We start from the raw sequence: 22,500 nt of genomic DNA, 5'->3' as shown, positions 1-22,500 counted from the left end.
ACAGAGGATGGGAGAGACAGAGGATGGGAGAGACAGAGGATGGGAGAGATACAGGATGGGAGAGACACAGGATGGGAGAGACACAGGATGGGAGAGACAGAGGATGGGAGAGACAGAGGATGGGAGAGACAGAGGATGGGAGAGACAGAGGATAGGAGAGACAGAGGATGGGAGAGACAGAGGATAGGAGAGACAGAGGATGGGAGAGACAGAGGATGGGAGAGACAGAGGATGGGAGAGACAGAGGATGGGAGAGACAGAGGATGGGAGAGACAGAGGATGGGAGAGACAGAGGATGGGAGACAGAGGATGGGAGAGACAGAGGATGGGAGAGACAGAGGATGGGAGAGACAGAGGATAGGAGAGACAGAGGATGGGAGAGACAGAGGATGGGAGAGACAGAGGATAGGAGAGACAGAGGATGGGAGAGACAGAGGATGGGAGAGACAGAGGATGGGAGACACAGAGGATGGGAGAGATACAGGATGGGAGAGACAGAGAGATACAGGATGGGAGAGACAGAGAGACAGAGAAAAGTACAAAGAAGCCATTAGTAGAGAGGGAGACACTGAGAAATACATCTCAACCTGTCAAAACAGAGCCACAGCATTACACACACGTTAGACAGTGGAGCTCACATCAGCCTGTTGACACACTGTAGTGTTCATTGATATTTCCTGTCTGAGAGTCTAACATAGCAGATTTAAAATCACATCAAATTGGCACAAGAACTTTAAATCGCACTGCAAGAAGTAACACAATGTGATCAGGCTAACAGCCACCACTACCAATCTAGTGTTTGACAGCAGTGCCCCTAGTCTACACACACAGTTATCACCACTACCAATCTAGTGTTTGACAGCAGTGCTCCTAGTCTACACACACAGTTATCACCACTACCAATCTAGTGTTTGACAGCAGTGCTCCTAGTCTACACACACAGTTATCACCACTACCAATCTAGTGTTTGACAGCAGTGCTCCTAGTCTACACACACAGTTATCACCACTACCAATCTAGTGTTTGACAGCAGTGCTCCTAGTCTACACACACAGTTATCACCACTACCAATCTAGTGTTTGACAGCAGTGCTCCTAGTCTACACACACAGTTATCACCACTACCAATCTAGTGTTTGACAGCAGTGCTCCTAGTCTACACACACAGTTATCACCACTACCAATCTAGTGTTTGACAGCAGTGCTCCTAGTCTACACACACAGTTATCACCACTACCAATCTAGTGTTTGACAGCAGTGCTCCTAGTCTACACACACAGTTATCACCACTACCAATCTAGTGTTTGACAGCAGTGCTCCTAGTCTACACACACAGTTATCACCACTACCAATCTAGTGTTTGACAGCAGTGCTCCTAGTCTACACACACAGTTATCACCACTACCAATCTAGTGTTTGACAGCAGTGCTCCTAGTCTACACACACAGTTATCACCACTACCAATCTAGTGTTTGACAGCAGTGCTCCTAGTCTACACACACAGTTATCACCACTACCAATCTAGTGTTTGACAGCAGTGCTCCTAGTCTACACACACAGTTAAAGGGTCAAAGAACCAGAACTGCACTTCAAAAAGACACTATTTTAACCACAGGGCTGACAATATGTCAGTGTGTAAGAGGTGTCTGTATAACCAGGGTTCTCCAACTGGCTGCCCGCCGGTACTTTTACTCGCCTCTCCAAGTTTTCGGGGGAAAAACAACATAAAAGACTAAGAACAACAGGAAATCATCTCCAAGTGATTTTCATTTTTTAAATCTGTTCCCAAGTATTCCCAATGGAGACACGTGATCGTATACAATCGTAAGCAAGGTTTGAAAATGATCATGTTTTAGTGAAATATTACATCTGTTTGGGATTCTTGGTCTCCAAATGATTAGTAATTATATTCCGGACCCCCGTCCAAACACTCACAGTTTTATTTTTAATAAAATCGGCCTGCAGCCAAATCTAGTTGATAAGCCCTACTCCTTTACTCAGCAAGAAGGAATCGTTAAATCTGATTCTAGACCTGTCCTTACCCAGTAGGTTGATGACACCCTCGTTGTAGGCAGCAAACAGACGGATGGAGTCTTTAAACAGCAGCATGAAGGCTGCATTGATAACCCCGTTAGTTAACTCATTAGGGTTGGCCTGGACAGGGAGGGAGGGAGACAGGGAGAGGATGAAGAGGGGGAGGAGGAGGAAAGAGGGAGGAAGAATCATTTCATAAACATATTTCTCGATCTCAATCTCCAAACACACAACAAAATGAAACGTCAGCTCACGTCTGAAGCCCATCTCTCCCACTGTAAACACACACCCCTCAACAAACACTAACCTGGAAGTCTAGCAGTGCGTCTAGTTGGTTCTGGATAATTGGCAAGGTCTTGATGAGCTTCTCTGTGCTCATGGTGCGCATCACACCGTCAATCCTGGAACATACACAAACACTTTCTAGTTACTTTCCTTTTCCTGGATCAGCTGGTAGTTTTACCCGATTCATCGCTTAGAAGCAACCTGACTGGTACTGGGCTGGCTCAGCAGGCCAGCCCGGTGCAGCTCAACTTGGCTCAGCAGGCCAGCCCGGTGCAGCTCAACTTGGCTCAGCCCGGTGCAGCTCAACTTGGCTCAGCCCGGTGCAGCGCAACTTGGCTCAGCCCAGTACAGTCCTAGTAGGCTGTAGATATATGAACTATTGTGTACTACCCTCTCTTCATCTTGGTAAAGTCCACAGCCACCAGTCTGTAAGACATGGCCTTCTCATTCAGATAGCGGCTGTACCGACGGATGAATGTAGACATGTCATAACCTGGAGAGAGAACGAGAGAGAGAACGAGAGAGAGCCTTTGAGCCAACCTCATTTGATGGAAACCACCACAGTACCCCCAGTGAAACCTCCCCCCACCCCACTAAAATGGACAGAATCTGAGACCAAAGCCATGTAAAAATCATGCACTAGTACAGTATAAGTGTGTGTTGTAACATATCATACCTTGCAGAGCACCTTTGTCCAAGAAGTTGTTCAAGTTGAAGAGGGTGTTTCTAGAAGCCAGATACTGGATAAGACGCTGAGAAAAATGGAAGACAAAAAAAGTCAGAAGTCTCAGGTCAGAATTAAGGAGTTCCTGACTAAACAGGGTCATAAAAATCCCATGTCCGTGTCCAAAATACCACCCTTTTCACTATGCATCTCACTACTTCAACCTGGGCCCATAGGGCTCTTAATACAACTACTGCGCTATTTAGGGAACAGGGCGCTATTTGAGACACATCCCATCTCTTCAAGTATCAACGTGGACTACATTCAATTGGCAGGGATGAGGGACACACACACACACACACACCCACAGGGCTGGGAATTCCCGGAAAAGAGGAGCGCTCTGCTGAGACATGAGCAGTCTGGAACATCAACGTTCCTAGCTGATGTTCCCCATCTATCCCGGCGTTCCTGGTTCTGACGGAGCGTCTCAGAACGCGGGGGATTCACACGACGCCAGCCCACACTCTAATATCCAGCACACTTCTGTGACAGACAATAGACTCTCCTAAGAAAACATTAAGGACTAGAAACTGACCTTGATCATATTCTCCCTCTTCAGCATTTATCAGAGTAATTAGGAAGATGTCATGAGTTTTTTTTTTAAGGACTGGTATGAGAGCCGAGAAAAACGTGCTCTGTGGATTGGGTGTGTGCATCGGTGATTGCATGCGTGTGTGTATAGCTAAGTAAGCATTTGGCCTGTGGCAAAGTAACAGTTTAAAAAGCATTGGCCCAGGTTGTTAAAATTCTTAACCCCCTTTCTGCATCCCAGAGGGCTCTGGTTAAATATAGTACACTATATAGAAAATAGGGTGGCATTCGGGGGACACACAGATTGCTTGTGTTTGGGGACATTTGTTGTCTTTATTGCCACGGAGAATGTGGTGTGTGTGTGTCAAACAAGGCTAAAACAGGTCAGATTACTCGGAGACAGAGAGAGAGGAAAGAGAGCGAGGATAGCGGAAAGAGAGGAGAGAGAGCGGAGCGCGGAGAGGGGGCGGAGCGCGGAGAGGGAGGAGAGAGAGCGAGCGGAAAGAGAGAGCGGAAAGAGGGCGGAGAGAGAGCGGAAAGAGGGCGGAGAGAGAACGGAAAGAGCGAGCGGAGAGAGAGCGGAAAGAGCGAGCGGAGAGAGAACGGAAAGAGCGAGCGGAGAGAGAACGGAAAGAGCGAGCGGAGAGAGAACGGAAAGAGCGAGCGGAGAGAGAACGGAAAGAGCGAGCGGAGAGAACGGAAAGAGCGAGCGGAGAGAGAACGGAAAGAGCGAGCGGAGAGAGAACGGAAAGAGCGAGCGGAGAGAACGGAAAGAGCGAGCGGAGAGAGAGCGGAAAAAGCGAGCGGAGAGAGAGAGCGGAAAGAGCGAGCGGAGAGAGAGCGGAAAGAGCGAGCGGAGAGAGAACGGAAAGAGCGAGCGGAGAGAGAACGGAAAGAGCGAGCGGAGAGAGAACGGAAAGAGCGAGCGGAGAGAGAGAGCGAGCGGAGAGAGAGAGTGGAGAGAGGGTAGAGAGAGAGAGTGGAGAGAGGGTAGAGAGAGCGTAGAGAGAGGGTAGAGAGAGCGTAGAGAGTAGAGGTCGACCGATTAATCGGAATGGCCGATATCAAGTTTTCATAACAATCGGAAATCGGTATTTTTGGACGCCGATTTGGCCGATTTTTTATAAAACTTTCATTTATTTATTTTTTTAGACCTTTATTTAACTAGGCAAGTGAGTTAAGATTGTTAGCATGTTGTGGATTTGGGCAGACCAGTAGTACAATTGAAGGGAGGGAAGGGCAAGACCACCCTTAGATTCAGGTTTCAATAGAGTGAAGAACTTGATCCTAGGTTTTTTTATTGCCCCATATAAATTTGGTGATGCTTTGGTTTAGAGGTCGACCGATTAATCGGAATGGTCGATTAATTAGGGCCGATTTCAAGTTTTCATAACAAATCGGTAATCTGTATTTTTGGACGCCGATTTTTATATATTTTTTTCCTCTCTCTTTTTTTTTTTATATAATATTATTTAACTAGGCAAGTCAGTTAAGAACACAATCTTATTTTCAATGAGAGGAAAATAGAGGAAAATAGAGGAAAAAGAGAGGAAAGAGAGGAGCTGAGAGCGTAGAGAGAGGAGCTGAGAGCGTAGAGAGCGGAGCTGAGAGCGTAGAGAGCGGAGCTGAGAGCGTAGAGAGAGGAGCTGAGAGCGTAGAGAGAGGAGCTGAGAGCGTAGAGAGCGGAGCTGAGAGCGTAGAGAGCGTAGAGAGAGAAGAGCTGAGAGAGATAGGAGCTGAGAGAGGTAGGAGCTGAGAGAGATAGGAGCTGAGAGAGATAGGAGCTGAGAGAGATAGGAGCTGAGAGAGATAGGAGCTGAGAGAGGTAGGAGCTGAGAGAGGTAGGAGCTGAGAGAGGTAGGAGCTGAGAGAGATAGGAGCTGAGAGAGATAGGAGCTGAGAGAGATAGGAGCTGAGAGAGATAGGAGCTGAGAGAGATAGGAGCTGAGAGAGGTAGGAGCTGAGAGAGATAGGAGCTGAGAGAGGTAAGAGCGAGCGAGAGAGCAGAGAGGAAAGACCGAGCGAGAAAGTGGAGGAAAGAGAGAGGGCAACAGGACCACACAACACAATTGGCCCAGAGCTCATGTGATCTTGTAGATTAGAGAGAATTCATGAGTATTGCTTTCATTGGAGCCTTCACTCAACTGGATTAAATTCAATTGATATGCATCAAATGGGTTGAATAGTACCAAATGAAATCAAGACTACTTGAGTATAGGAAATCAGGGCAAGATGGAGACATGGGAACCTAAGCACTGCTACAGCCTGCAGATTGATGGATGGATTCAGAGGAGAGAGGAGAAGAGAAAAGAGGGAAGAAGAGAAGAGGGCCTATGGCGCTCGGTACATTTATATGTAAACAGCAAAAAAAGAAACATCCTCTCACTGTCAACTGCGTTTATTTTCAGCAAACTTAACATGTGTAAATATTTGTATGAACATAAGATTCAACAACAGACATAAACAGAACAAGTTCCACAGACCTGTGACTAACAGAAATTGAATAATGTGTCCCTGAACAAAGGGGGGGAGGGGGTCAAAATCAAAAGTAACAGTCAGTATCTGGTGTGGCCACCAGCTGCATGAAGTACTGCAGTGCATCTCCTCCTCATGGACTGCATCAGATTTGCCAGTTCTTGCTGTGAGATGTTACCCCACTCTTCCACCAAGGCACCTGCAAATGCCCTCACCCTCCGATCAAACAGGTCCCAGATGTGCTCAATGGGATTGAGATCCGGGGTATTCGCTGGCAATGGCAGAACACTGACATTTCTGTCTTGCAGGAAATCACGCACAGAACGAGCAGTATGTCTGGTGGCATTGTCATGCTGGAGGGTCATGTCAGGATGAGCCTGCAGGAAGGGTACCACATGAGGGAGGTGGATGTCTTCCCTATAACACAGCGTTGAGAGTGCCTGCTGTCATGACGTTGGCCTGTGGGTAAGGTTTATGACCCCCCCCCCCCCCCCCCCACCATAAATACCTTTCTCCCTTCCCCTCTCTGAATCTACTGAAGGACTTGAATAGCCTGTGTTAAATATAGAGAGTCTGGGAACATCAAACAAATGGGGAAAGGTACCACATATTTTGTTAATAAAACCAGTTGGAAATATGCTTGGGAACGTAATGAGTATGTATGTCAGTTCGGTTGTCATCTGAGACATTATGACTGATGACAGGACGACATAAACTGTATCTGAGAAAGTATACGCCCTCTAGTTATCAGAGTCACATGGAATTGTTATGCAATTGAAATGTTTGATATTGAAAATGTTTGTTAGGAGATGAAATGTAATTTTAGCTTCCGAATGAGAGATTTGGGTTTTCATAAGGAAAGTGCCCTGCTCGATCAGTGGCCCAACCCTGTGAAGAGACAGGGGTTATAAACGATGAAACATCTCCCTCCCCCTCTCCACTATATAATCCTTTGACGAAAAGATAACCAGTTGTTCCAGTACGGGAGGTCTGCAGCCTCTACGTTAGAAGGACACACATGTCAAGAACAGAACTGAGCCAACCTCGGCGTGAGCTTTGGTGGCGAATGGTATGAACTTTGAGCTTATTCACTACAGTAGTGCTACTTCCTAGCCGTTGAGTTAGCAGCGGCCGCTGCTAACGTGGGTTAGGAAAGGACAGACGACGGATCCAGTCTAACAACCAGACGAAGATACCACCACGTATCCAATGGACCACCATTGACATTCTTCCGAAAACAGGGAGATCTGTTGGCCAACCCGGCCAGCATCTACGACCAATCTACCGAAGCGCAGCTCAGAGTAAATATTTATTGCATTTTCCTTTTCCAAATGGGCGGTAATTTAGAATGCATAAGATAATGTATTTACGATAGCATAGCTGCCTGTTTCTGTGTTCCTAAATCTTCCCGCTCTTTCATTCAAGCCCAACCCCCTTTCCTTTGTGTAACTAGCTTTAATACAGGTTCCGTCCACCAGGACGTTTTCTGTATGACATCATTGTATTCTGTGTATTTGTAATTCTGTGTGATTAGTTAGGTATTTAGTAAATAAATAATTAAACCCAATTTTGTATTGCTGATTCAACTTGTTAGCCAGGGTTCGTGAAGATAACCAATAATTTACAACTTTCATTATGAGACTGAAAATAAAACAAGGGTTAATATTGACTGCTATCGATGTAAAATATTACAAAGTATTTTAAGAGTTTATTCGGAAGATAACGGCTCTATAAACGTTCTTCCGTGGTGCCCCGACTTTCTAGTTAATTACATTTACATGATTAGCTTAATCAGGTAATATTAATTACAGAGAAATCATTTTATAAATTAGCATGTCATATCACTTAATCCGGCATAGCCAAAGACACGACACTGCTATGACAACAAGCTCAGTCCGATGATGCTGTGACACACCGCCCCAGACCATGACGGACCCTCCACCTCCAAATCGATCCCGCTCCAGAGTACAGGCCTCGATGTAACGCTCATTCCCTCTACGATAAAAGCGAATCTGACTATCACCCCTGGTGAGACAAAACCGCAACTCGTCAGCGAAGAGCACTTTTTGCCAGTCCTGTCTGGTCCAGCGATGGTGGGTTTGTGCCCATAGGCGACGCTGTTGCCGGTGATGTCTGGTGAGGACCTGCCTTACAACAGGCCTACAAGCCCTCAGTCCAGCCTCTCTCAGCCTATTGAGGACAGTCTGAGCACTGATGGAGGGATTGTGCGTTCCTGGTGTAACTCGGGCAGTTGTTGTTGCCATCCTGTACCTGTCCCACGGGTGTGATGTTTGGATGTACCGATCCTGTGCAGGTGTTGTTACACGTGGTCTGCCACTGCGAGGACGATCAGCGGTCTGTCCTGTCTCCCTGTAGCACTGTCTTAGGTGTCTCACAATATGGACATTGCAATTTATTGCCCTGGCCACATCTGCAGTGCTCATGCCTCCTTGCAGCATGCCTAAGGCGCTTTCATGCAGATGAGCAGGGACCCTGGGTATTTTTCTTTTGGTGTTTTTCAGAGTCAGTAGAAAGGCCACTTTAGTGTCCTAAGTTTTCATAACTGTGACCTTAATTGCCTACCGTCTGTAAGCTGTTGGTGTCTTAGCGACCGTTCCACAGGTGCATGTTCATTAATTGTTTATGGTTCGTTGAACAAGCATGGGAAACAGTGTTTAAACCCTTTACAATAAAGATCTGTGAAGTTATTTGGATTTTTACGAATTACCTTAGAAAGATAGGTTCCTGAAAAAGGGACATTTCTTTTCTTGCTGAGTTTAAATATTCTTATTCCATCCCTTTACATGTGTGTATTAGGTAGTTGTGGAATTGTTAGATTACTTGTTAGATATTACTGCACTGTTGTACACTGTTGTGCAGTGACAAGCAAATAAAAAGAGAAAGGAACAGGTCTTGAAAGACAAAAGTTTGTTTCTTTAGGAGAAAGTTTGCAGTTACCACAGAAACCAAGAGCACCTCCCGACAGAAGTTGATGTTAACTGAAAAAACTAAGGAGAAAAAAAGTGTTTTATAAAATCACACAACGTAGTACCCTACGGATTGCATCAGAGGATAGTGAGACAAAGTTGGAGTGGTAGGATAGCTGAATGACAGAGGGGGTGAGAGCTAAGAGATATGACTGAGAAACGGTTAGGGTTAAAGAGCTAAACCCATTCTGTCGACCGGTCGATTGTCTGGACAATAGGCTGTTGGTCGACCGAGATTTCTTTAGTCAAGCAGTAGCAAAAAAATATATATAATTTCCTGTCTGAGTGGACTAATCCATTGTGGAGGCCGTAAGGGAAGGCAGTCCATCACTAAGACATGCCTTACTGAAATTCTACACTGAACTAAAATAAACATGCAACAATTTCAAAGATTTTACTGAGGTACAGCTCATATATGGAATTCAGTTAAATGGGGAAAAAAAGGCCCTAATCTATGGATTTCACATGACTGGGAATACAGATAGGCATCAGTTGGTTACAGATACCGTGGGCGTGAATCAGAAAACCAGTCAGTATCTGGTGTGACCATCATTAGCCTCATGCAGCGCGACACATCTCCTTCACATAGAGTTCATCAGGCTGTTGATTGCGGCCTGTGGAATGTTGTCCCACTCCTCTTCAATGGCTGTGCAGTTGCTGGATATTGGCGGGAACTGGTACATTGGATCATACGCATGGATCCAGAGCATCCCAAAGTTGCTCAATGGGTGACAGTACCAGTCAAAAAAGTTTAGACACATACTCATTCAAGGGTTCATTTATTTTTGTACTATTTTCTACATTGTAGAATAATAGTGAATACATCAAAACTATGAAATAACACATATGGAATCATGTAGTAACCAAAAAAAGTGTTAAAATATATTTTATATTTGAGATTCTAGGGTAGCCACCCTTGTCCTTGACAGCTTTACACACTCTTGGCATTCTCTCAACCAGCTTCACAATGCACCTTCACAATGCTTTTCCAACAGTCTTGAAGGAGTTCCCACATTTGCTGAGCACTTGTTGGCTGCTTTTCCCTCAGTCTGCGGAAATTCCACAAATTAACAAGGCATGCCTGTTAATCGCAATGCATTCCAGGTGGCGACCTCATGAAGCTGGTTTAAAGAATGCCAAGAGTGTGCAAAGACTATGTTATTTCATAGTTTTTGTCTTCCCTATTATTCTAACATTTTGAAAATAGTAAAACTAGAAGATCCTGAAATGAGTAGGTGTGTCCAAACCTTTGACAGGTACTGTATGTCTGGTGAGTATGCAGGTCATGGAAGAACTGGGACATTTTCAGCTTCCGAGAATTGTGTACAGATCCTTGCGACATGATGCCGTGTATTATCACGCTGAATCATGAGGTGATGGCGGAGGATGAATGGCACGACAATGGGCCTCAGGATCTCGATATGGTATCTCTGTGTATTCAAATTGCCAAAAGATAAAATGCAATTGTGTTTATTGGCCATCGCTTATGCCTGCCCATACCACAACCCCACCATGGGGCACAATGTTGACATCAGCAAATTGCACTCCCACACGACACCATACACAGGGTCTGCCATCTGCCTGGTACATTTGAAACTGGAATTCATTCAATGGTGTGTGGGCTCCTGTTGCCACTGTGGCAGAACTACCGATGACCTGTATGATGACAAACCCAACACACACACAGATGTTGGTGGACGAATCTGTGCGACAGGGTCGATGATGCAGCCACAATGACTCACTGTTAATGACACTGATCTAAACCCTTACACACACACACACACACACACACACCTCTATCGATTAGTTACGGAGGTTTACTCCAGAAGAAGCATTTCACCTGAATGCAGAAAGGAAAGAGGGAGGGAGAGAAGAGAGCTGGTCAGTGGCGCGAGTCAGACACCGACTTTATAAAAAGCTATTATTACCACACAGGGCCAATATGCTAAACAAGAACGAGGGGGTTCACAAACCATTCTAGGACGAGGGGGTTCACAAACCATTCTAGAACGAGGGGGTTCACAAACCATTCTAGGACGAGGGGGTTCACAAACCATTCTAGGACGAGGGGGTTCACAAACCATTCTAGGACGAGGGGGGTTCACAAACCATTCTAGGACGAGGGGGGTTCACAAACCATTCTAGGACGAGGGGGGTTCACAAACCATTCTAGGACGAGGGGGTTCACAAACCATTCTAGGACGAGGGGGTTCACAAACCATTCTAGGACGAGGGGGTTCACAAACCATTCTAGAACGAAGGGGTTCACAAACCATTCTAGGAAGTGCAAGCATTTGTAACTCCCCTGACAATCTGTCTGCAGTGCTGGAATAGAACGCTGCACTTCTGACTTCTACAACTTGTAGACCAACACTAATCAAAAGTGTGTGTGTGTGTAGAACTTGACAATAATGCTTGTTCTCGTCCATGAAAGGCAAAAACATTTTCCGGAAAACAAGAATATAGATTTGATGCCGACAAAGGATTCACACCTTTTAACTTTTCCACATCTTGTTGTGTTACAAAGTCGGATTCAATTGAGATGGTGACACTGATCTACACAAAATACTCCGAGGTCAAAGTGGAATTTTGTTTGTAATTAAACGATTCAAAGCTGAAATGTTTTGAGTCAATACGTATTCAACCCCTTTGTTAAGCCTGAAATAAATCCAGGAGTAACTTAAGAAATCGCATAATAAATAGCATAGACTCATCCCGTGTTCAATAATATGGGTACAATTATTTTTCTATAACTACCCCATCTCTGTACCCGACACATACAATTATCAGGCGGCAGGTAGCCTAGTGGTTAGAGTGTTGGACTTGTAACCGCAAGGTTGCAAGATCGAATCCCCGAGCTGACAAGGTAAAGATCTGTCATTCTGCCCCATGAACAAGGCAGTTAACCTCTCTGGGGTAGGGTGCAGTATTTTGACATCCGGATGAAAAGCTTGCCCAAAGAAAACTGCCTCAGGCCCAGGAGCTAGGATATGCATATAATTGGTAGATTTGGATAGAAAACTCTTAAGTTTCTAAAACTGTTAAAATAATGTCTGAGTATAACAGAACTGATATGGCAGGCGAAACCCCAAGGACAAACCATCCCAAAAGAAAACATTTTCAGCTTACCACTTTTTTCAATGGCTATTACTTTAATTATAAGGCCAAGTCCTCCCAGATTGCAGTTCCTAGGGCTTCCACTAGATGTCAACAGTCTTTAGAGTTTCAGGCTGGTTTTTGGAAAAATGACCCAGAAATTTTTGTTTTTCTAGGTGCATTTTGGCTGTAGTGTTTCCAATCGCGTGAAAGTAAATGCGTTCTTTGGTATTTTTCTCCGGTAAAGACAATAACGATTCTCCATCTTAAATTGTATTGTTTATTTGCGTATTAGGATACCTAAGGTTTGATTATAAACGTTGTTTGACTTGTTTGGAAAAGTTTATTAGTAACGTTTGGGATTCATTTTGATGGAGGGAAAGTGGGTGGATTATTGACTGAAGCGCGCCAGCTAAAACTACGTTTTTATGGATATAAAAGGACATTATCGAACAAAAGGACCATTTGTGATGTATTTTTATATTGCTATTTCTTACTTTTATGTCGCACCTGCCTGGTTGAAATATGATTTTCATGTGTTTGTATGCGGGGCGCTGTCCTCAGATAATCGCATGGTTTGCTTCCGCCGTAAAGCCTTTTTGAAATCTGACACGGCAGCTGGATTAACAAGAAGTTAAGCTTTATTTTGATGTATAACACATATTTTCAAGAATGGTAAATATTTGAATTTAGTATTTTTGAATTTCGCGCTCTGCAATTTCACTGGATGTTGGCCAGGTGGGACGCTACCCTAGAGAGGTTAACCCAGTGTTCCTAGGCCTTATTAAAAATAAGAATTTGTTCTTAACTGACTTGCCTAGTTAAATAAAGGTAAAATAAATACAAATCTGTAAGGTCCCTCAGTCAGGTAGTGAATTTCAAGCACAGATTCAACCACAAAGACCAGGGAGGTTTTCCAATGCCTCACAAAGAGGGGCACCCATTGGTAGAAAAAACGAAATAACGAAGCAGTCGCTGAATATCCCTTTGAGCACGATGAAGTTATTAATTAGGATTTGGATGGTGCATCAATACACCCAGTCACTGCAAAGAAACAGGCGTCCTTCCTAACTCAGTTGCCAGAGAGGAAGGAAACTGCTCAGGGATTTCACCATGAGGCCAATGGTGACTTTATAACAGTTAGAGTTTAATGGCTGTGATATCAGAAAACTGAGGATGAATCAACAACATTGCAGTTATTCCACAATACTAAGCTAAATGACTGAGTGAAATAAAGGAAGCCTCTACATAATTTTTACTTTTTTTTACAAAACATGCATCCTGTTTGCAACATGGCACTTAATACTGCAATGTGGCTAAGAAATTAACTTTATGTCCTGAATACAAAGTGTTACACTTGGGGAAAATCCAACACAACACATCACTGAGTACCACTCTTCATATTTTCAAACATGGTGGTGGCTGCATCAGACAGCGACTAAGGATTTTTTTTTAGGATAAAGGGAAACAGAATACAGCTATAACCACAGGCAAAATCCTAGAGGAAAACCTGGTTCAGTCGGCTTTCCAACAGACCTTAAACACGAGGCCAAATCTACACTGGAGTTGCTTACCAAGACGACATTGACTGTTCCTGAGAGGCCTAATCACTTAAAAATCAGTTTGAAAATCTATAGCATGTTTTGAAAATGGCTGTTTAGCAATTATCAACCTGACAGAGCTTTAAGAATATTTAAAAGAATGGGCAAATATTGTACAATCCAGGTGTGCAAAGTTCTTAAGAGACTAGGCCAAAAAGACACAGCTGTAAATCGCCACCAAAAGGTGCTTCTACAAAGTATTGACTCAGGAGTGTGAATACTTACGTAAATTAGGCTGTAACAAAATGTGGAAAAATGTAATACTTTCTGAAGACACTCTTAGTTGTCCGAATGGACAAGTAAAAATATCAAACAATTACTCCGATCAGAATTGGATCAGAGGCCAACAGAATATTCAAATACATTATTTATGTACATTAAACAAGCCTACAGGTCAAAGTGTAGATGAGATGCATATTGGCTACAGCCTCATGCCCAAACAGATGCCGACACGAGGGAGGCCTCATAAAATGTAGCCAAACTTTAAATGAGACTTAATTACATACAGGCATCACCTACCTTGAATCTGACCAGAGGCCGTCAGTATTTTGAAACAATTTAAGCATAAACTTTACTGTTTAAAACCTGGGCATTTTATGAAGCAAGTCTAACCTTGTTTCAAAGTAGTCTAGACAAAATACGACCACAGAAATTAAGGAATTATTTTATAAACACTTAATATGCCAGCATTTCTCTCATGATCTATTCATTTTCAAATCAACTTTATTTTACTGTCCAGCAGCCAAAGGCATAAATAACCCTCATCATATTAGTGACCCATGCTTGTTAATGATAACCCATGCTAGTTAATGATAACCCTAGGTCATATTAGTAACCCATGCTAGTTAATGATAACCCTAGGTCATATTAGTAACCCATGCTAGTTAATGATAACCCTAGGTCATATTAGTAACCCATGCTAGTTAATGATAACCCTAGGTCATATTAATAACCCATGCTAGTTAATGCATCTTTAGATCTCCCCTTAACATCTAACAGATATTTTAATCTGTCAGATGAAACCGCTGGCATGTGCTTTTGGGAAAAGTGTTTTCCCCACTAATTGTATTTTGGAATATCTGTACGTAGCCTACAGCCATGTGCGCATTGATGAGCTTATAAAGAAATAAACTTTAAAATATTGAAGGTAAATGGTATGATTTGTTCCTTCAGCCTCTTTATTTTATTGTTATTTATTTTTATGTGCAGTGGGTCTGTTGTCCCAGAGTCTGTTTGGAACCATAGACATATGTATTATTTCTAAATACTCCCAGGGACTACCTTCAATTTTGAGCACCGGAGGGAATTATTTTATAAAAACATTTTAAAAAGTGTTGTTGTAATTGTAATATTTTACAGACTACCAAAGGGTGGCCAAAGATCCTCCAGGAGAGCCTTAAAAAGGGCTATTTTGAGAAAGGCTTGAATATGCGTCAGAAGTCAATAGGCAGTGGAGCTTACATTTTTGTCTGATGGTTTGGTCTCTATGGTAAAAAAAAAAAAAAAGATCATGCATTTTATTTTTGCAACATTCAATAATGTCAAAACGGTGTTACAGATAATTTTGTGTTTTTGGATAAGCGACTTGAGGAGTTTTTGGACAAGTAAAGAAATTTCCTACTTGTCAAAAGGACTAGTGGCTAAAACATGGTTTATGTCAAGCCCTGGTGTGTGTGTGTGTGTGTGTGTACATTCTGCTGGGCTGGGCCAGCCTGGAGCTGGGTGTTTTAAGATAAGGGCACACCCCCCCCTCTGTTCTCTCTTTTAGACTCATCATTCCTGTACACCCCACCACACCTCGTGTCCACCCTGCCATTGAGTATGCAATATGCATCTCTAGATTATTGTGCTTGGCGACCTCCATTAGTCAGTTTGAACCTACACTCCAACACATGATAAAAGATTCTCAGAGCTCTCCTCTATCTCCCCTCTGACACAAGTCACGGTCAACGCTTTTCTACAGACCTTTTTTTTTCTGACACTCCCGCCTTCTCTTGCTAGCGCTCAGCCTTCCTCTGTCTCTCTCTAGCTCCCTCATCCCCTCATGCTTTGTCCTTTTCGCTCTCTCCTCTAATCATTTCCTCTCATCCATTTCTCCTTCACTTCCCTTCTCTCTCCCTCTCTCTCTCTCTCTCCTCTATTCAATCCCTCTCCCCTTTCAAGGGTTATTAGTAGTTTTATTGACGACAATCTTCTAGTGGCGTCACTAAAGCAGATTGGCCCATTCTCTCTCCCTCTCCTTTGACTCACTCCCTCTCCCTTTTTGCTTTCTCCCCCTCCATTCCCTCTCTCGTCCTCTACCTCTTTCTTCTAGTAACGTCACTGAGGCAGATAGGTACATTCAGTATCTGGGACAGTAGGGAGGTGACTCAGTGTTAGTATAGTTTAGAAACCGGGCGTTAATGGAAACTGGATGCTGACTGGTTGATAGCAGGGAGTTATACCACAATCCCAGAATTCTCCGGGTAATGCCTGTTAAAGACATGCTCCGGAACATTGGCGACCACTAACTATTATTTAAACTTCCCGTTTTGGGCTGGATGTGTCAATGTGTAGTTCATACATGCATAATCCATGAGAAGAATTACAGCCTTGCCTCAATTAGCAACAAAACCCCTAGTTTGAAAGCAACTTTTTCTGGAAGCTGCACTACGCCGTTTCCCCTTCATTTTCCCCCATGTGGGCCAGCCCCCTAACAATTAGAGTTCGCCAATGAGCTTCATGTAAGTGACAGCTAGCAAGAGGCACGTCATACACGCATAGCAGAGCGAGCAATGACGTGGTGCACATATCTGCACATAATGTGACGTAGTAAACCATTTTTGGGGACCAATTTTAGCTTGTGAGCACTACTTTCAGAACTACTGGCTAAAAACTAATCAGAAGTAGAGGAGAATCTAACAATTAACAAGTTCATTAGATTTATCAATACGCATCCACTGTCTCACAGCCCAGCCAGTCAATTTATAAACTTAATCTCTCCTGGAAAAATTTAATCTAGACAACATTTCCCCATGCTATTTGGCTAGCAAGGCTACTTGGCTAGCAAGGCTACTTGGCTAGCAAGGCTCTGGCAGCAACCAGCTCACTCAATGTTCTAACGTTTTGAATGAAAACTTTTTTTAATACATGTCGGCAACCGTTTTATGAAATAAATAAGGCCACGAAACCGGGACTTATCGAGAGTAACACCCTCCAAAGGGCCTCGGCTTTGCCTCGGGCATAAGAACACCCCTTAGTTGGGAGTTAGCACACGATAATCCCCAGGTTCTCATGCCTTATTGCTTCAACATAAAACACACACACACACACACACACACACACACTATGCCCCCCTTTCTACATCTCTATACTTCGCTCTCTCAAGATGGGAGACCAAACATGGCTTAGCATCAGCATTCTATCAGTGTCCTCGCTCCTCCCAGCCAGGTAGGGGTGGTACTGGGCATGGGCCACGGAGCGGTCTCCAACCTGGGCCACGGAGCGGTCTCCAACCTGGGCCACGGAGCGGTCTCCAACCTGGGCCACGGAGCGGTCTCCAACCTGGGCCACGGAGCGGTCTCCAACCTGGGCCACGGAGCGGTCTCCAACCTGGGCCACGGAGCGGTCTCCAACCTGGGCCACGGAGCGGTCTCCAACCTGGGCCACGGAGCGGTCTCCAACCTGGGCCACGGAGCGGTCTCCAACCTGGGCCACGGAGCGGTCTCCAAGCATATCCTCCTCCAGCACTCCTATATCCTCCCCCGACCTTACTGTTGTGTCTACCCTCTCCAGAGTAACCTTGTTCAGGCTCAGTATAGTACAGTCAGCAGCCAGACTTCCAGGAGGGCGGCCCAGTAACCTGAGTAGCCTCGGCCAGGATCAGAGCACCTGAGGGGAGGCTTGAGGCGGCGGGCTGGGTGGGTGGCCTGGTTCTCTCTCTCCTGCTCATTGTCTGAGGCTTCCTGTAATCTGGTTGTTTTGGTACACTGTGGCCTGCCTACACTCGCCACACACAGGAAACGACTGGGACAAACGTTCAGTATAACTGGGACTGCACACACACAAACAATGCGTGTACATACAGTTGAAGTCGGAAGTTTACATACACCTTAGCCAAATACATTTAAAAACAGTTTCACAATTCCTGACATTTAATCCTAGTGAAAATTCCCTGTCTTAGGTCAGTTAAGATCACCACTTTATTTTAAGAATGTGAAATGTCAGAATAATAGTAGAGAGAATGATTTATTTCAGCTTTTATTTCTTTCATCACATTCCCAGTGGGTCAGAAGTTTACATACACTCAATTAGTATTTGGTAGCATTGCCTTTAAATTGTTTAACTTGGGTCGAACGTTTCAGGAAGCCTTCCACAAGCTTCCCACAATAAGTTGGGTGAATTTTGGCCCATTCCTCCTGACAGAGCTGGTGTAACAGAGTCAGGTTTGTAGGCCTCCTTGCTCACACAAGCTTTTTCAGTTCTGCCCATACATTTTCTATGGGATTGAGGTCAGGGCTTTGTGATGGCCACTCCAGTACCTTGGCTTAAGGACAACAAAGTCATTTTGCCACAACTTTGGAAGTATGCTTGGGGTCATTGTCCATTTGGAAGACCCATTTGCGACCAAGCTTTAACTTCATGACTGATGTCTTGAAATGTTGCTTCAATATATCCACAGAATTTTCCGTCCTCATGATGCCATCTATTTTGTGAAGTGCACCAGTCCCTCCTGCAGCAAAGCAGCAAAGCACCCCCACAACATGATGCTGCCACCACGCATCACGGTTGGGATGGTGTTCTTTGGCTTGCAAGCTTCCCCCTTTTTCCTCCAAACATAACATTGGTCATTATGGCCAAACAATTCTATTTTTGTTTCATCAGACCAGAGGACATTTCTACCAAAAGTACAATCTTTGTCCCCATGTGCAGTTACAAACCGTAGTCTGGCTTTTTTATGGCGGTTTTGGAGCAGTGGCTTCTTCCTTTTCAGGTTATGTCGATATAGGACTCGATTTACTGTGGATATAGATACTTTTGTACCTGTTTCCTCCAGCACCTTCACAAGGTCCTTTGCTGTTGTTCTGGGATTGATTTGCACCAAAGTCCGTTCATCTCTAGGAGACAGAACGCGTCTCCTTCCTGAGCGGTATGATGGCTACGTGGTCCCATGGTGTTTATACTTGCGTACTATTGTTTGTACAGATGAACGTGGTTCCTTCAGGCGTTTGGAAATTGCTCAAGGATGAACCAGACTTGTGGAGAGGTCTACAATTTAGGGAGGGCTGATTTCTTTAGATTTTCCCATGATGTCAAGCAAAGAGCCACTGAGTTTGAAGGTAGGCCTTGAAATACATCCACAGGCACACCTCCAATTGACTCAAATTATGTCAATTAGCCTATCAGAAGCTTCTTAAACCATGACATCATTTTCTGGAATTTTCCAGGCTGTTTAAAGGCACAGTCAACATAGTGTATGTAAACTTCTGACCCACTGGAATTGTGATACAGTGAATTATAAGTGAAATAATCGAACTGTAAACAATTTTTGGAAAAATGACTTAGATGTCCTAACCGACTTGTTAAAACTATAGTTTGTTAACAAGACATTTGTGGAGTGGTTGAAAAACAAGTTAATGACTCCAACCTAAGTGTATGTTAACTTCCAACTTCAAATGTCCAACAGGAAAACACCATTGATATAGAACGGTAGACTATTACATTCTGCATAACAATGTAGTCTCCAAGGAACTGTTTCTTGGCAGAGCAGAAGAGAAAATTACAGGTGAAGATCGAATAGGGTATTGAGAGAGACAGAGACAGAGACAGAGAGAGACAGAGACAGAGAGAGACAGAGAGAGAAGAAGAGAAAGAGAGAGAAGAAGAGAAAGAGAGAAGAAGAGAAAGAGAGAAGAAGAGAAAGAGAGAGGGAAGAAGAAAAAGAGAGCGAGAAGAAAAAGAGAAAAAGAGAGAAGAGAAAGAGAGAAGAGAAAGAGAGAAGAGAAAGAGAGAGGGAAGAAAAAGACTAAGAGTGTGCTCTCTCTCACGAGGGAGGGAGGGGGAGAGAGATGGAGCGAGAGTGGGGGAGAGAGAAGGAACGATAGAAAAGCTTATCAGGTGTATAGGATAAACCTCGGGTGAAGAATTAACGAAGTATTGATACTGGGTAGTTGGACTAAAACTAAACCAATCCAATCAAGACCAACACTATGGAATGGAGACTGATATAAAGCTCTCCCTCTTTCTCCCTCTCCTGGTTCCCCTTCTTTCTTTCTCTTGTGCTCCATCTTTCTCCCTCTCCCCCCCATCTCTCTCGCTCCATCTTTCTACCTCTCCCTCTTTTGGTTCCCCCTCTCTCTTTCACTGGCCAGAGGACGTCTTAGAATCAACAGCGTAAGAGAAGAAAGCAAGCTATAAAAATGGTTGGTTACATCATCCTCATATGTGGAAATGTGCTTCTTGCTAAACTAAGGTGACAAAGTCCGGTCCCCTTTCATCACAGAGTTGAAACAGTCAAAGTAGCTGTAGTAATCATCATCAGTAGAGTGGCTGTTCTCCCCTCTTGTCAAATAGAACACTACCAGGAACACATTTCTCAAGAGCTCAATGCAGGCATAGACAATTTAAAATGGAAGCATCTCACTGAGAACACTATGGAAGGCATACGGGATTGTGTGAGTCCGCGTGTGAGTCCGCGTGTGTGTGTGTGTGTGTGTGTGTGTGTGTGTGTGTGTGTGTGTGTGTTTCCCCCGAGTCCGCGTGTGTCCTCGCGAGTCCGTCCGTGTGTGTCCCCGTGAGTCCGTCCGTCCCCGCGTGTCCGCCCGTGTCCGTCCGTCCGTCCGTCCGTCCGTCCCCGCCCGTCCGTGTGTAAGTCCCGAGTCCGTGTGTCCGCCCGTCCGTGTGTAAGTCCCGAGTCCGCGTGTGTGTGTGTGTCCGCCCGTCCGCGTGTGTGTGTGTCCGCCCGCCCCGAGTCCGTCCGTCCGAGTCCGCCCCGAGTCCGTCCGCCCCGAGTCCATCCGTCCGTCCGCCCCGAGTCCGCCCCGAGTCCGTCCGCCCGCCCCGAGTCCGCCCCGAGTCCGTCCGCCCCGAGTCCGTCCGTCCGTCCGCCCGCCCCGAGTCCGTCCGCCCGCCCCGAGTCCGTCCGCCCGCCCCGAGTCCGTGTGTGTGTGTGTGTGTGTGTCATTCCCGAGTCCGTCCGTGTGTGTGTGTGTGTGTGTGTGTCAGTCCCGAGTCCGTCCGTGTGTGTGTGTCAGTCCCGAGTCCGTCCGTGTGTGTGTGTCAGTCCCGAGTCCGTCCGTGTGTGTGTGTGTGTGTGTGTGTGTGTGTGTGTGTGTGTGTGTGTCAGTCCCGAGTCCGTCCGTGTGTGTGTGTGTGTGTGTGTGTGTGTGTGTGTGTGTGTGTGTGTGTGTCAGTCCCGAGTCCGTCCGTGTGTGTGTGTGTGTGTGTGTGTGTGTGTGTGTCAGTCCCGAGTCCGTCCGTGTGTGTGTGTCAGTCCCGAGTCCGTCCGTGTGTGTGTGTGTGTGTGTCAGTCCCGAGTCCGTCCGTGTGTGTGTGTGTGTGTGTCAGTCCCGAGTCCGTCCGTGTGTGTGTGTCCCGAGTCCGTCCGTGTGTGTCCCGAGTCCGTCCGTGTGTGTGTGTGTGTGTCCCGAGTCCGTCCGTGTGTGTCCCGAGTCCGTCCGTGTGTGTGTGTGTGTTCCGAGTCCGTCCGTGTGTGTGTGTGTGTGTGTCCCGAGTCCGTCCGTGTGTGTGTGTGTGTGTGTCCCGAGTCCGTCCGTGTGTGTGTGTGTGTGTGTCCCGAGTCCGTCCGTGTGTGTGTGTGTGTGTGTCCCGAGTCCGTCCGTGTGTGTGTGTGTGTGTGTGTCCCGAGTCCGTCCGTGTGTGTGTGTGTGTGTGTCCCGAGTCCGTCCGTGTGTGTGTGTGTGTGTGTGTCCCGAGTCCGTCCGTGTGTGTGTGTGTGTGTGTGTCCCGAGTCCGTCCGTGTGTGTGTGTGTGTGTGTCCCGAGTCCGTCCGTGTGTGTGTGTGTGTGTGTGTCGAGTCCGTCCGTGTGTGTGTGTGTGTGTGTGTCCCGAGTCCGTCCGTCCGTGTGTGTGTGTGTGTGTGTCCCGAGTCCGTCCGTGTGTGTGTGTGTGTGTGTGTCCCGAGTCCGTCCGTGTGTGTGTGTGTGTGTGTGTCCCGAGTCCGTCCGTGTGTGTGTGTGTGTGTCCCGAGTCCGTCCGTGTGTGTGTGTGTGTGTGTGTGTGTCCCGAGTCCGTCCGTGTGTGTGTGTGTGTGTGTGTGTGTCCCGAGTCCGTCCGTGTGTGTGTGTGTGTGTGTGTGTGTCCCGAGTCCGTCCGTGTGTGTGTGTGTGTGTGTGTGTCCCGAGTCCGTCCGTGTGTGTGTGTGTGTGTCCCGAGTCCGTCCGTGTGTGTGTGTGTGTGTGTGTCCCGAGTCCGTCCGTGTGTGTGTGTGTGTGTGTGTCCCGAGTCCGTCCGTGTGTGTGTGTGTGTGTGTGTGTCCCGAGTCCGTCCGTGTGTGTGTGTGTGTGTGTGTGTGTCCCGAGTCCGTCCGTGTGTGTGTGTGTGTGTGTGTCCCGAGTCCGTCCGTGTGTGTGTGTGTGTCCCGAGTCCGTCCGTGTGTGTGTGTGTGTCCCGAGTCCGTCCGTGTGTGTGTGTGTGTCCCGAGTCCGTCCGTGTGTGTGTGTGTGTCCCGAGTCCGTCCGTGTGTGTGTGTGTGTGTGTGTCCCGAGTCCGTCCGTGTGTGTGTGTGTGTGTGTGTCCCGAGTCCGTCCGTGTGTGTGTGTGTGTGTGTG

At 45.8% G+C, this 22,500-nt stretch overlaps 1 protein-coding gene across 3 annotated transcripts in view; it reads right to left on the bottom strand.

The window, feature by feature from the left end:
- Positions 1 to 22,500, bottom strand: part of LOC106578047 (phosphatidylinositol-binding clathrin assembly protein) — a 77,013-nt gene that overhangs the window by 29,449 nt on the left and 25,064 nt on the right. For all 3 annotated transcript variants that reach the window (XM_014156607.3, XM_014156609.3, XM_045701576.2), the window contains exons 3-6: positions 2,995 to 3,070; positions 2,709 to 2,811; positions 2,341 to 2,434; positions 2,042 to 2,153 (exon numbers count right to left, since the gene is read on the bottom strand). In XM_014156607.3, the coding sequence (XP_014012082.1) occupies positions 2,042 to 2,153; positions 2,341 to 2,434; positions 2,709 to 2,811; positions 2,995 to 3,070 (385 nt within the window). The remainder of the gene's footprint in view (positions 1 to 2,041; positions 2,154 to 2,340; positions 2,435 to 2,708; positions 2,812 to 2,994; positions 3,071 to 22,500) is intronic.

The sequence above is a fragment of the Salmo salar genome, chromosome 18 (genome assembly GCF_965601325.2).
Source record: "Salmo salar chromosome 18, fSalSal1, whole genome shotgun sequence".
NCBI classification, from domain to species: Eukaryota; Metazoa; Chordata; class Actinopteri; order Salmoniformes; family Salmonidae; genus Salmo; species Salmo salar.
The sequence above is the reverse complement of the archived record's forward strand: the minus strand, read 5'-3'. Positions and strand labels throughout refer to the sequence as shown.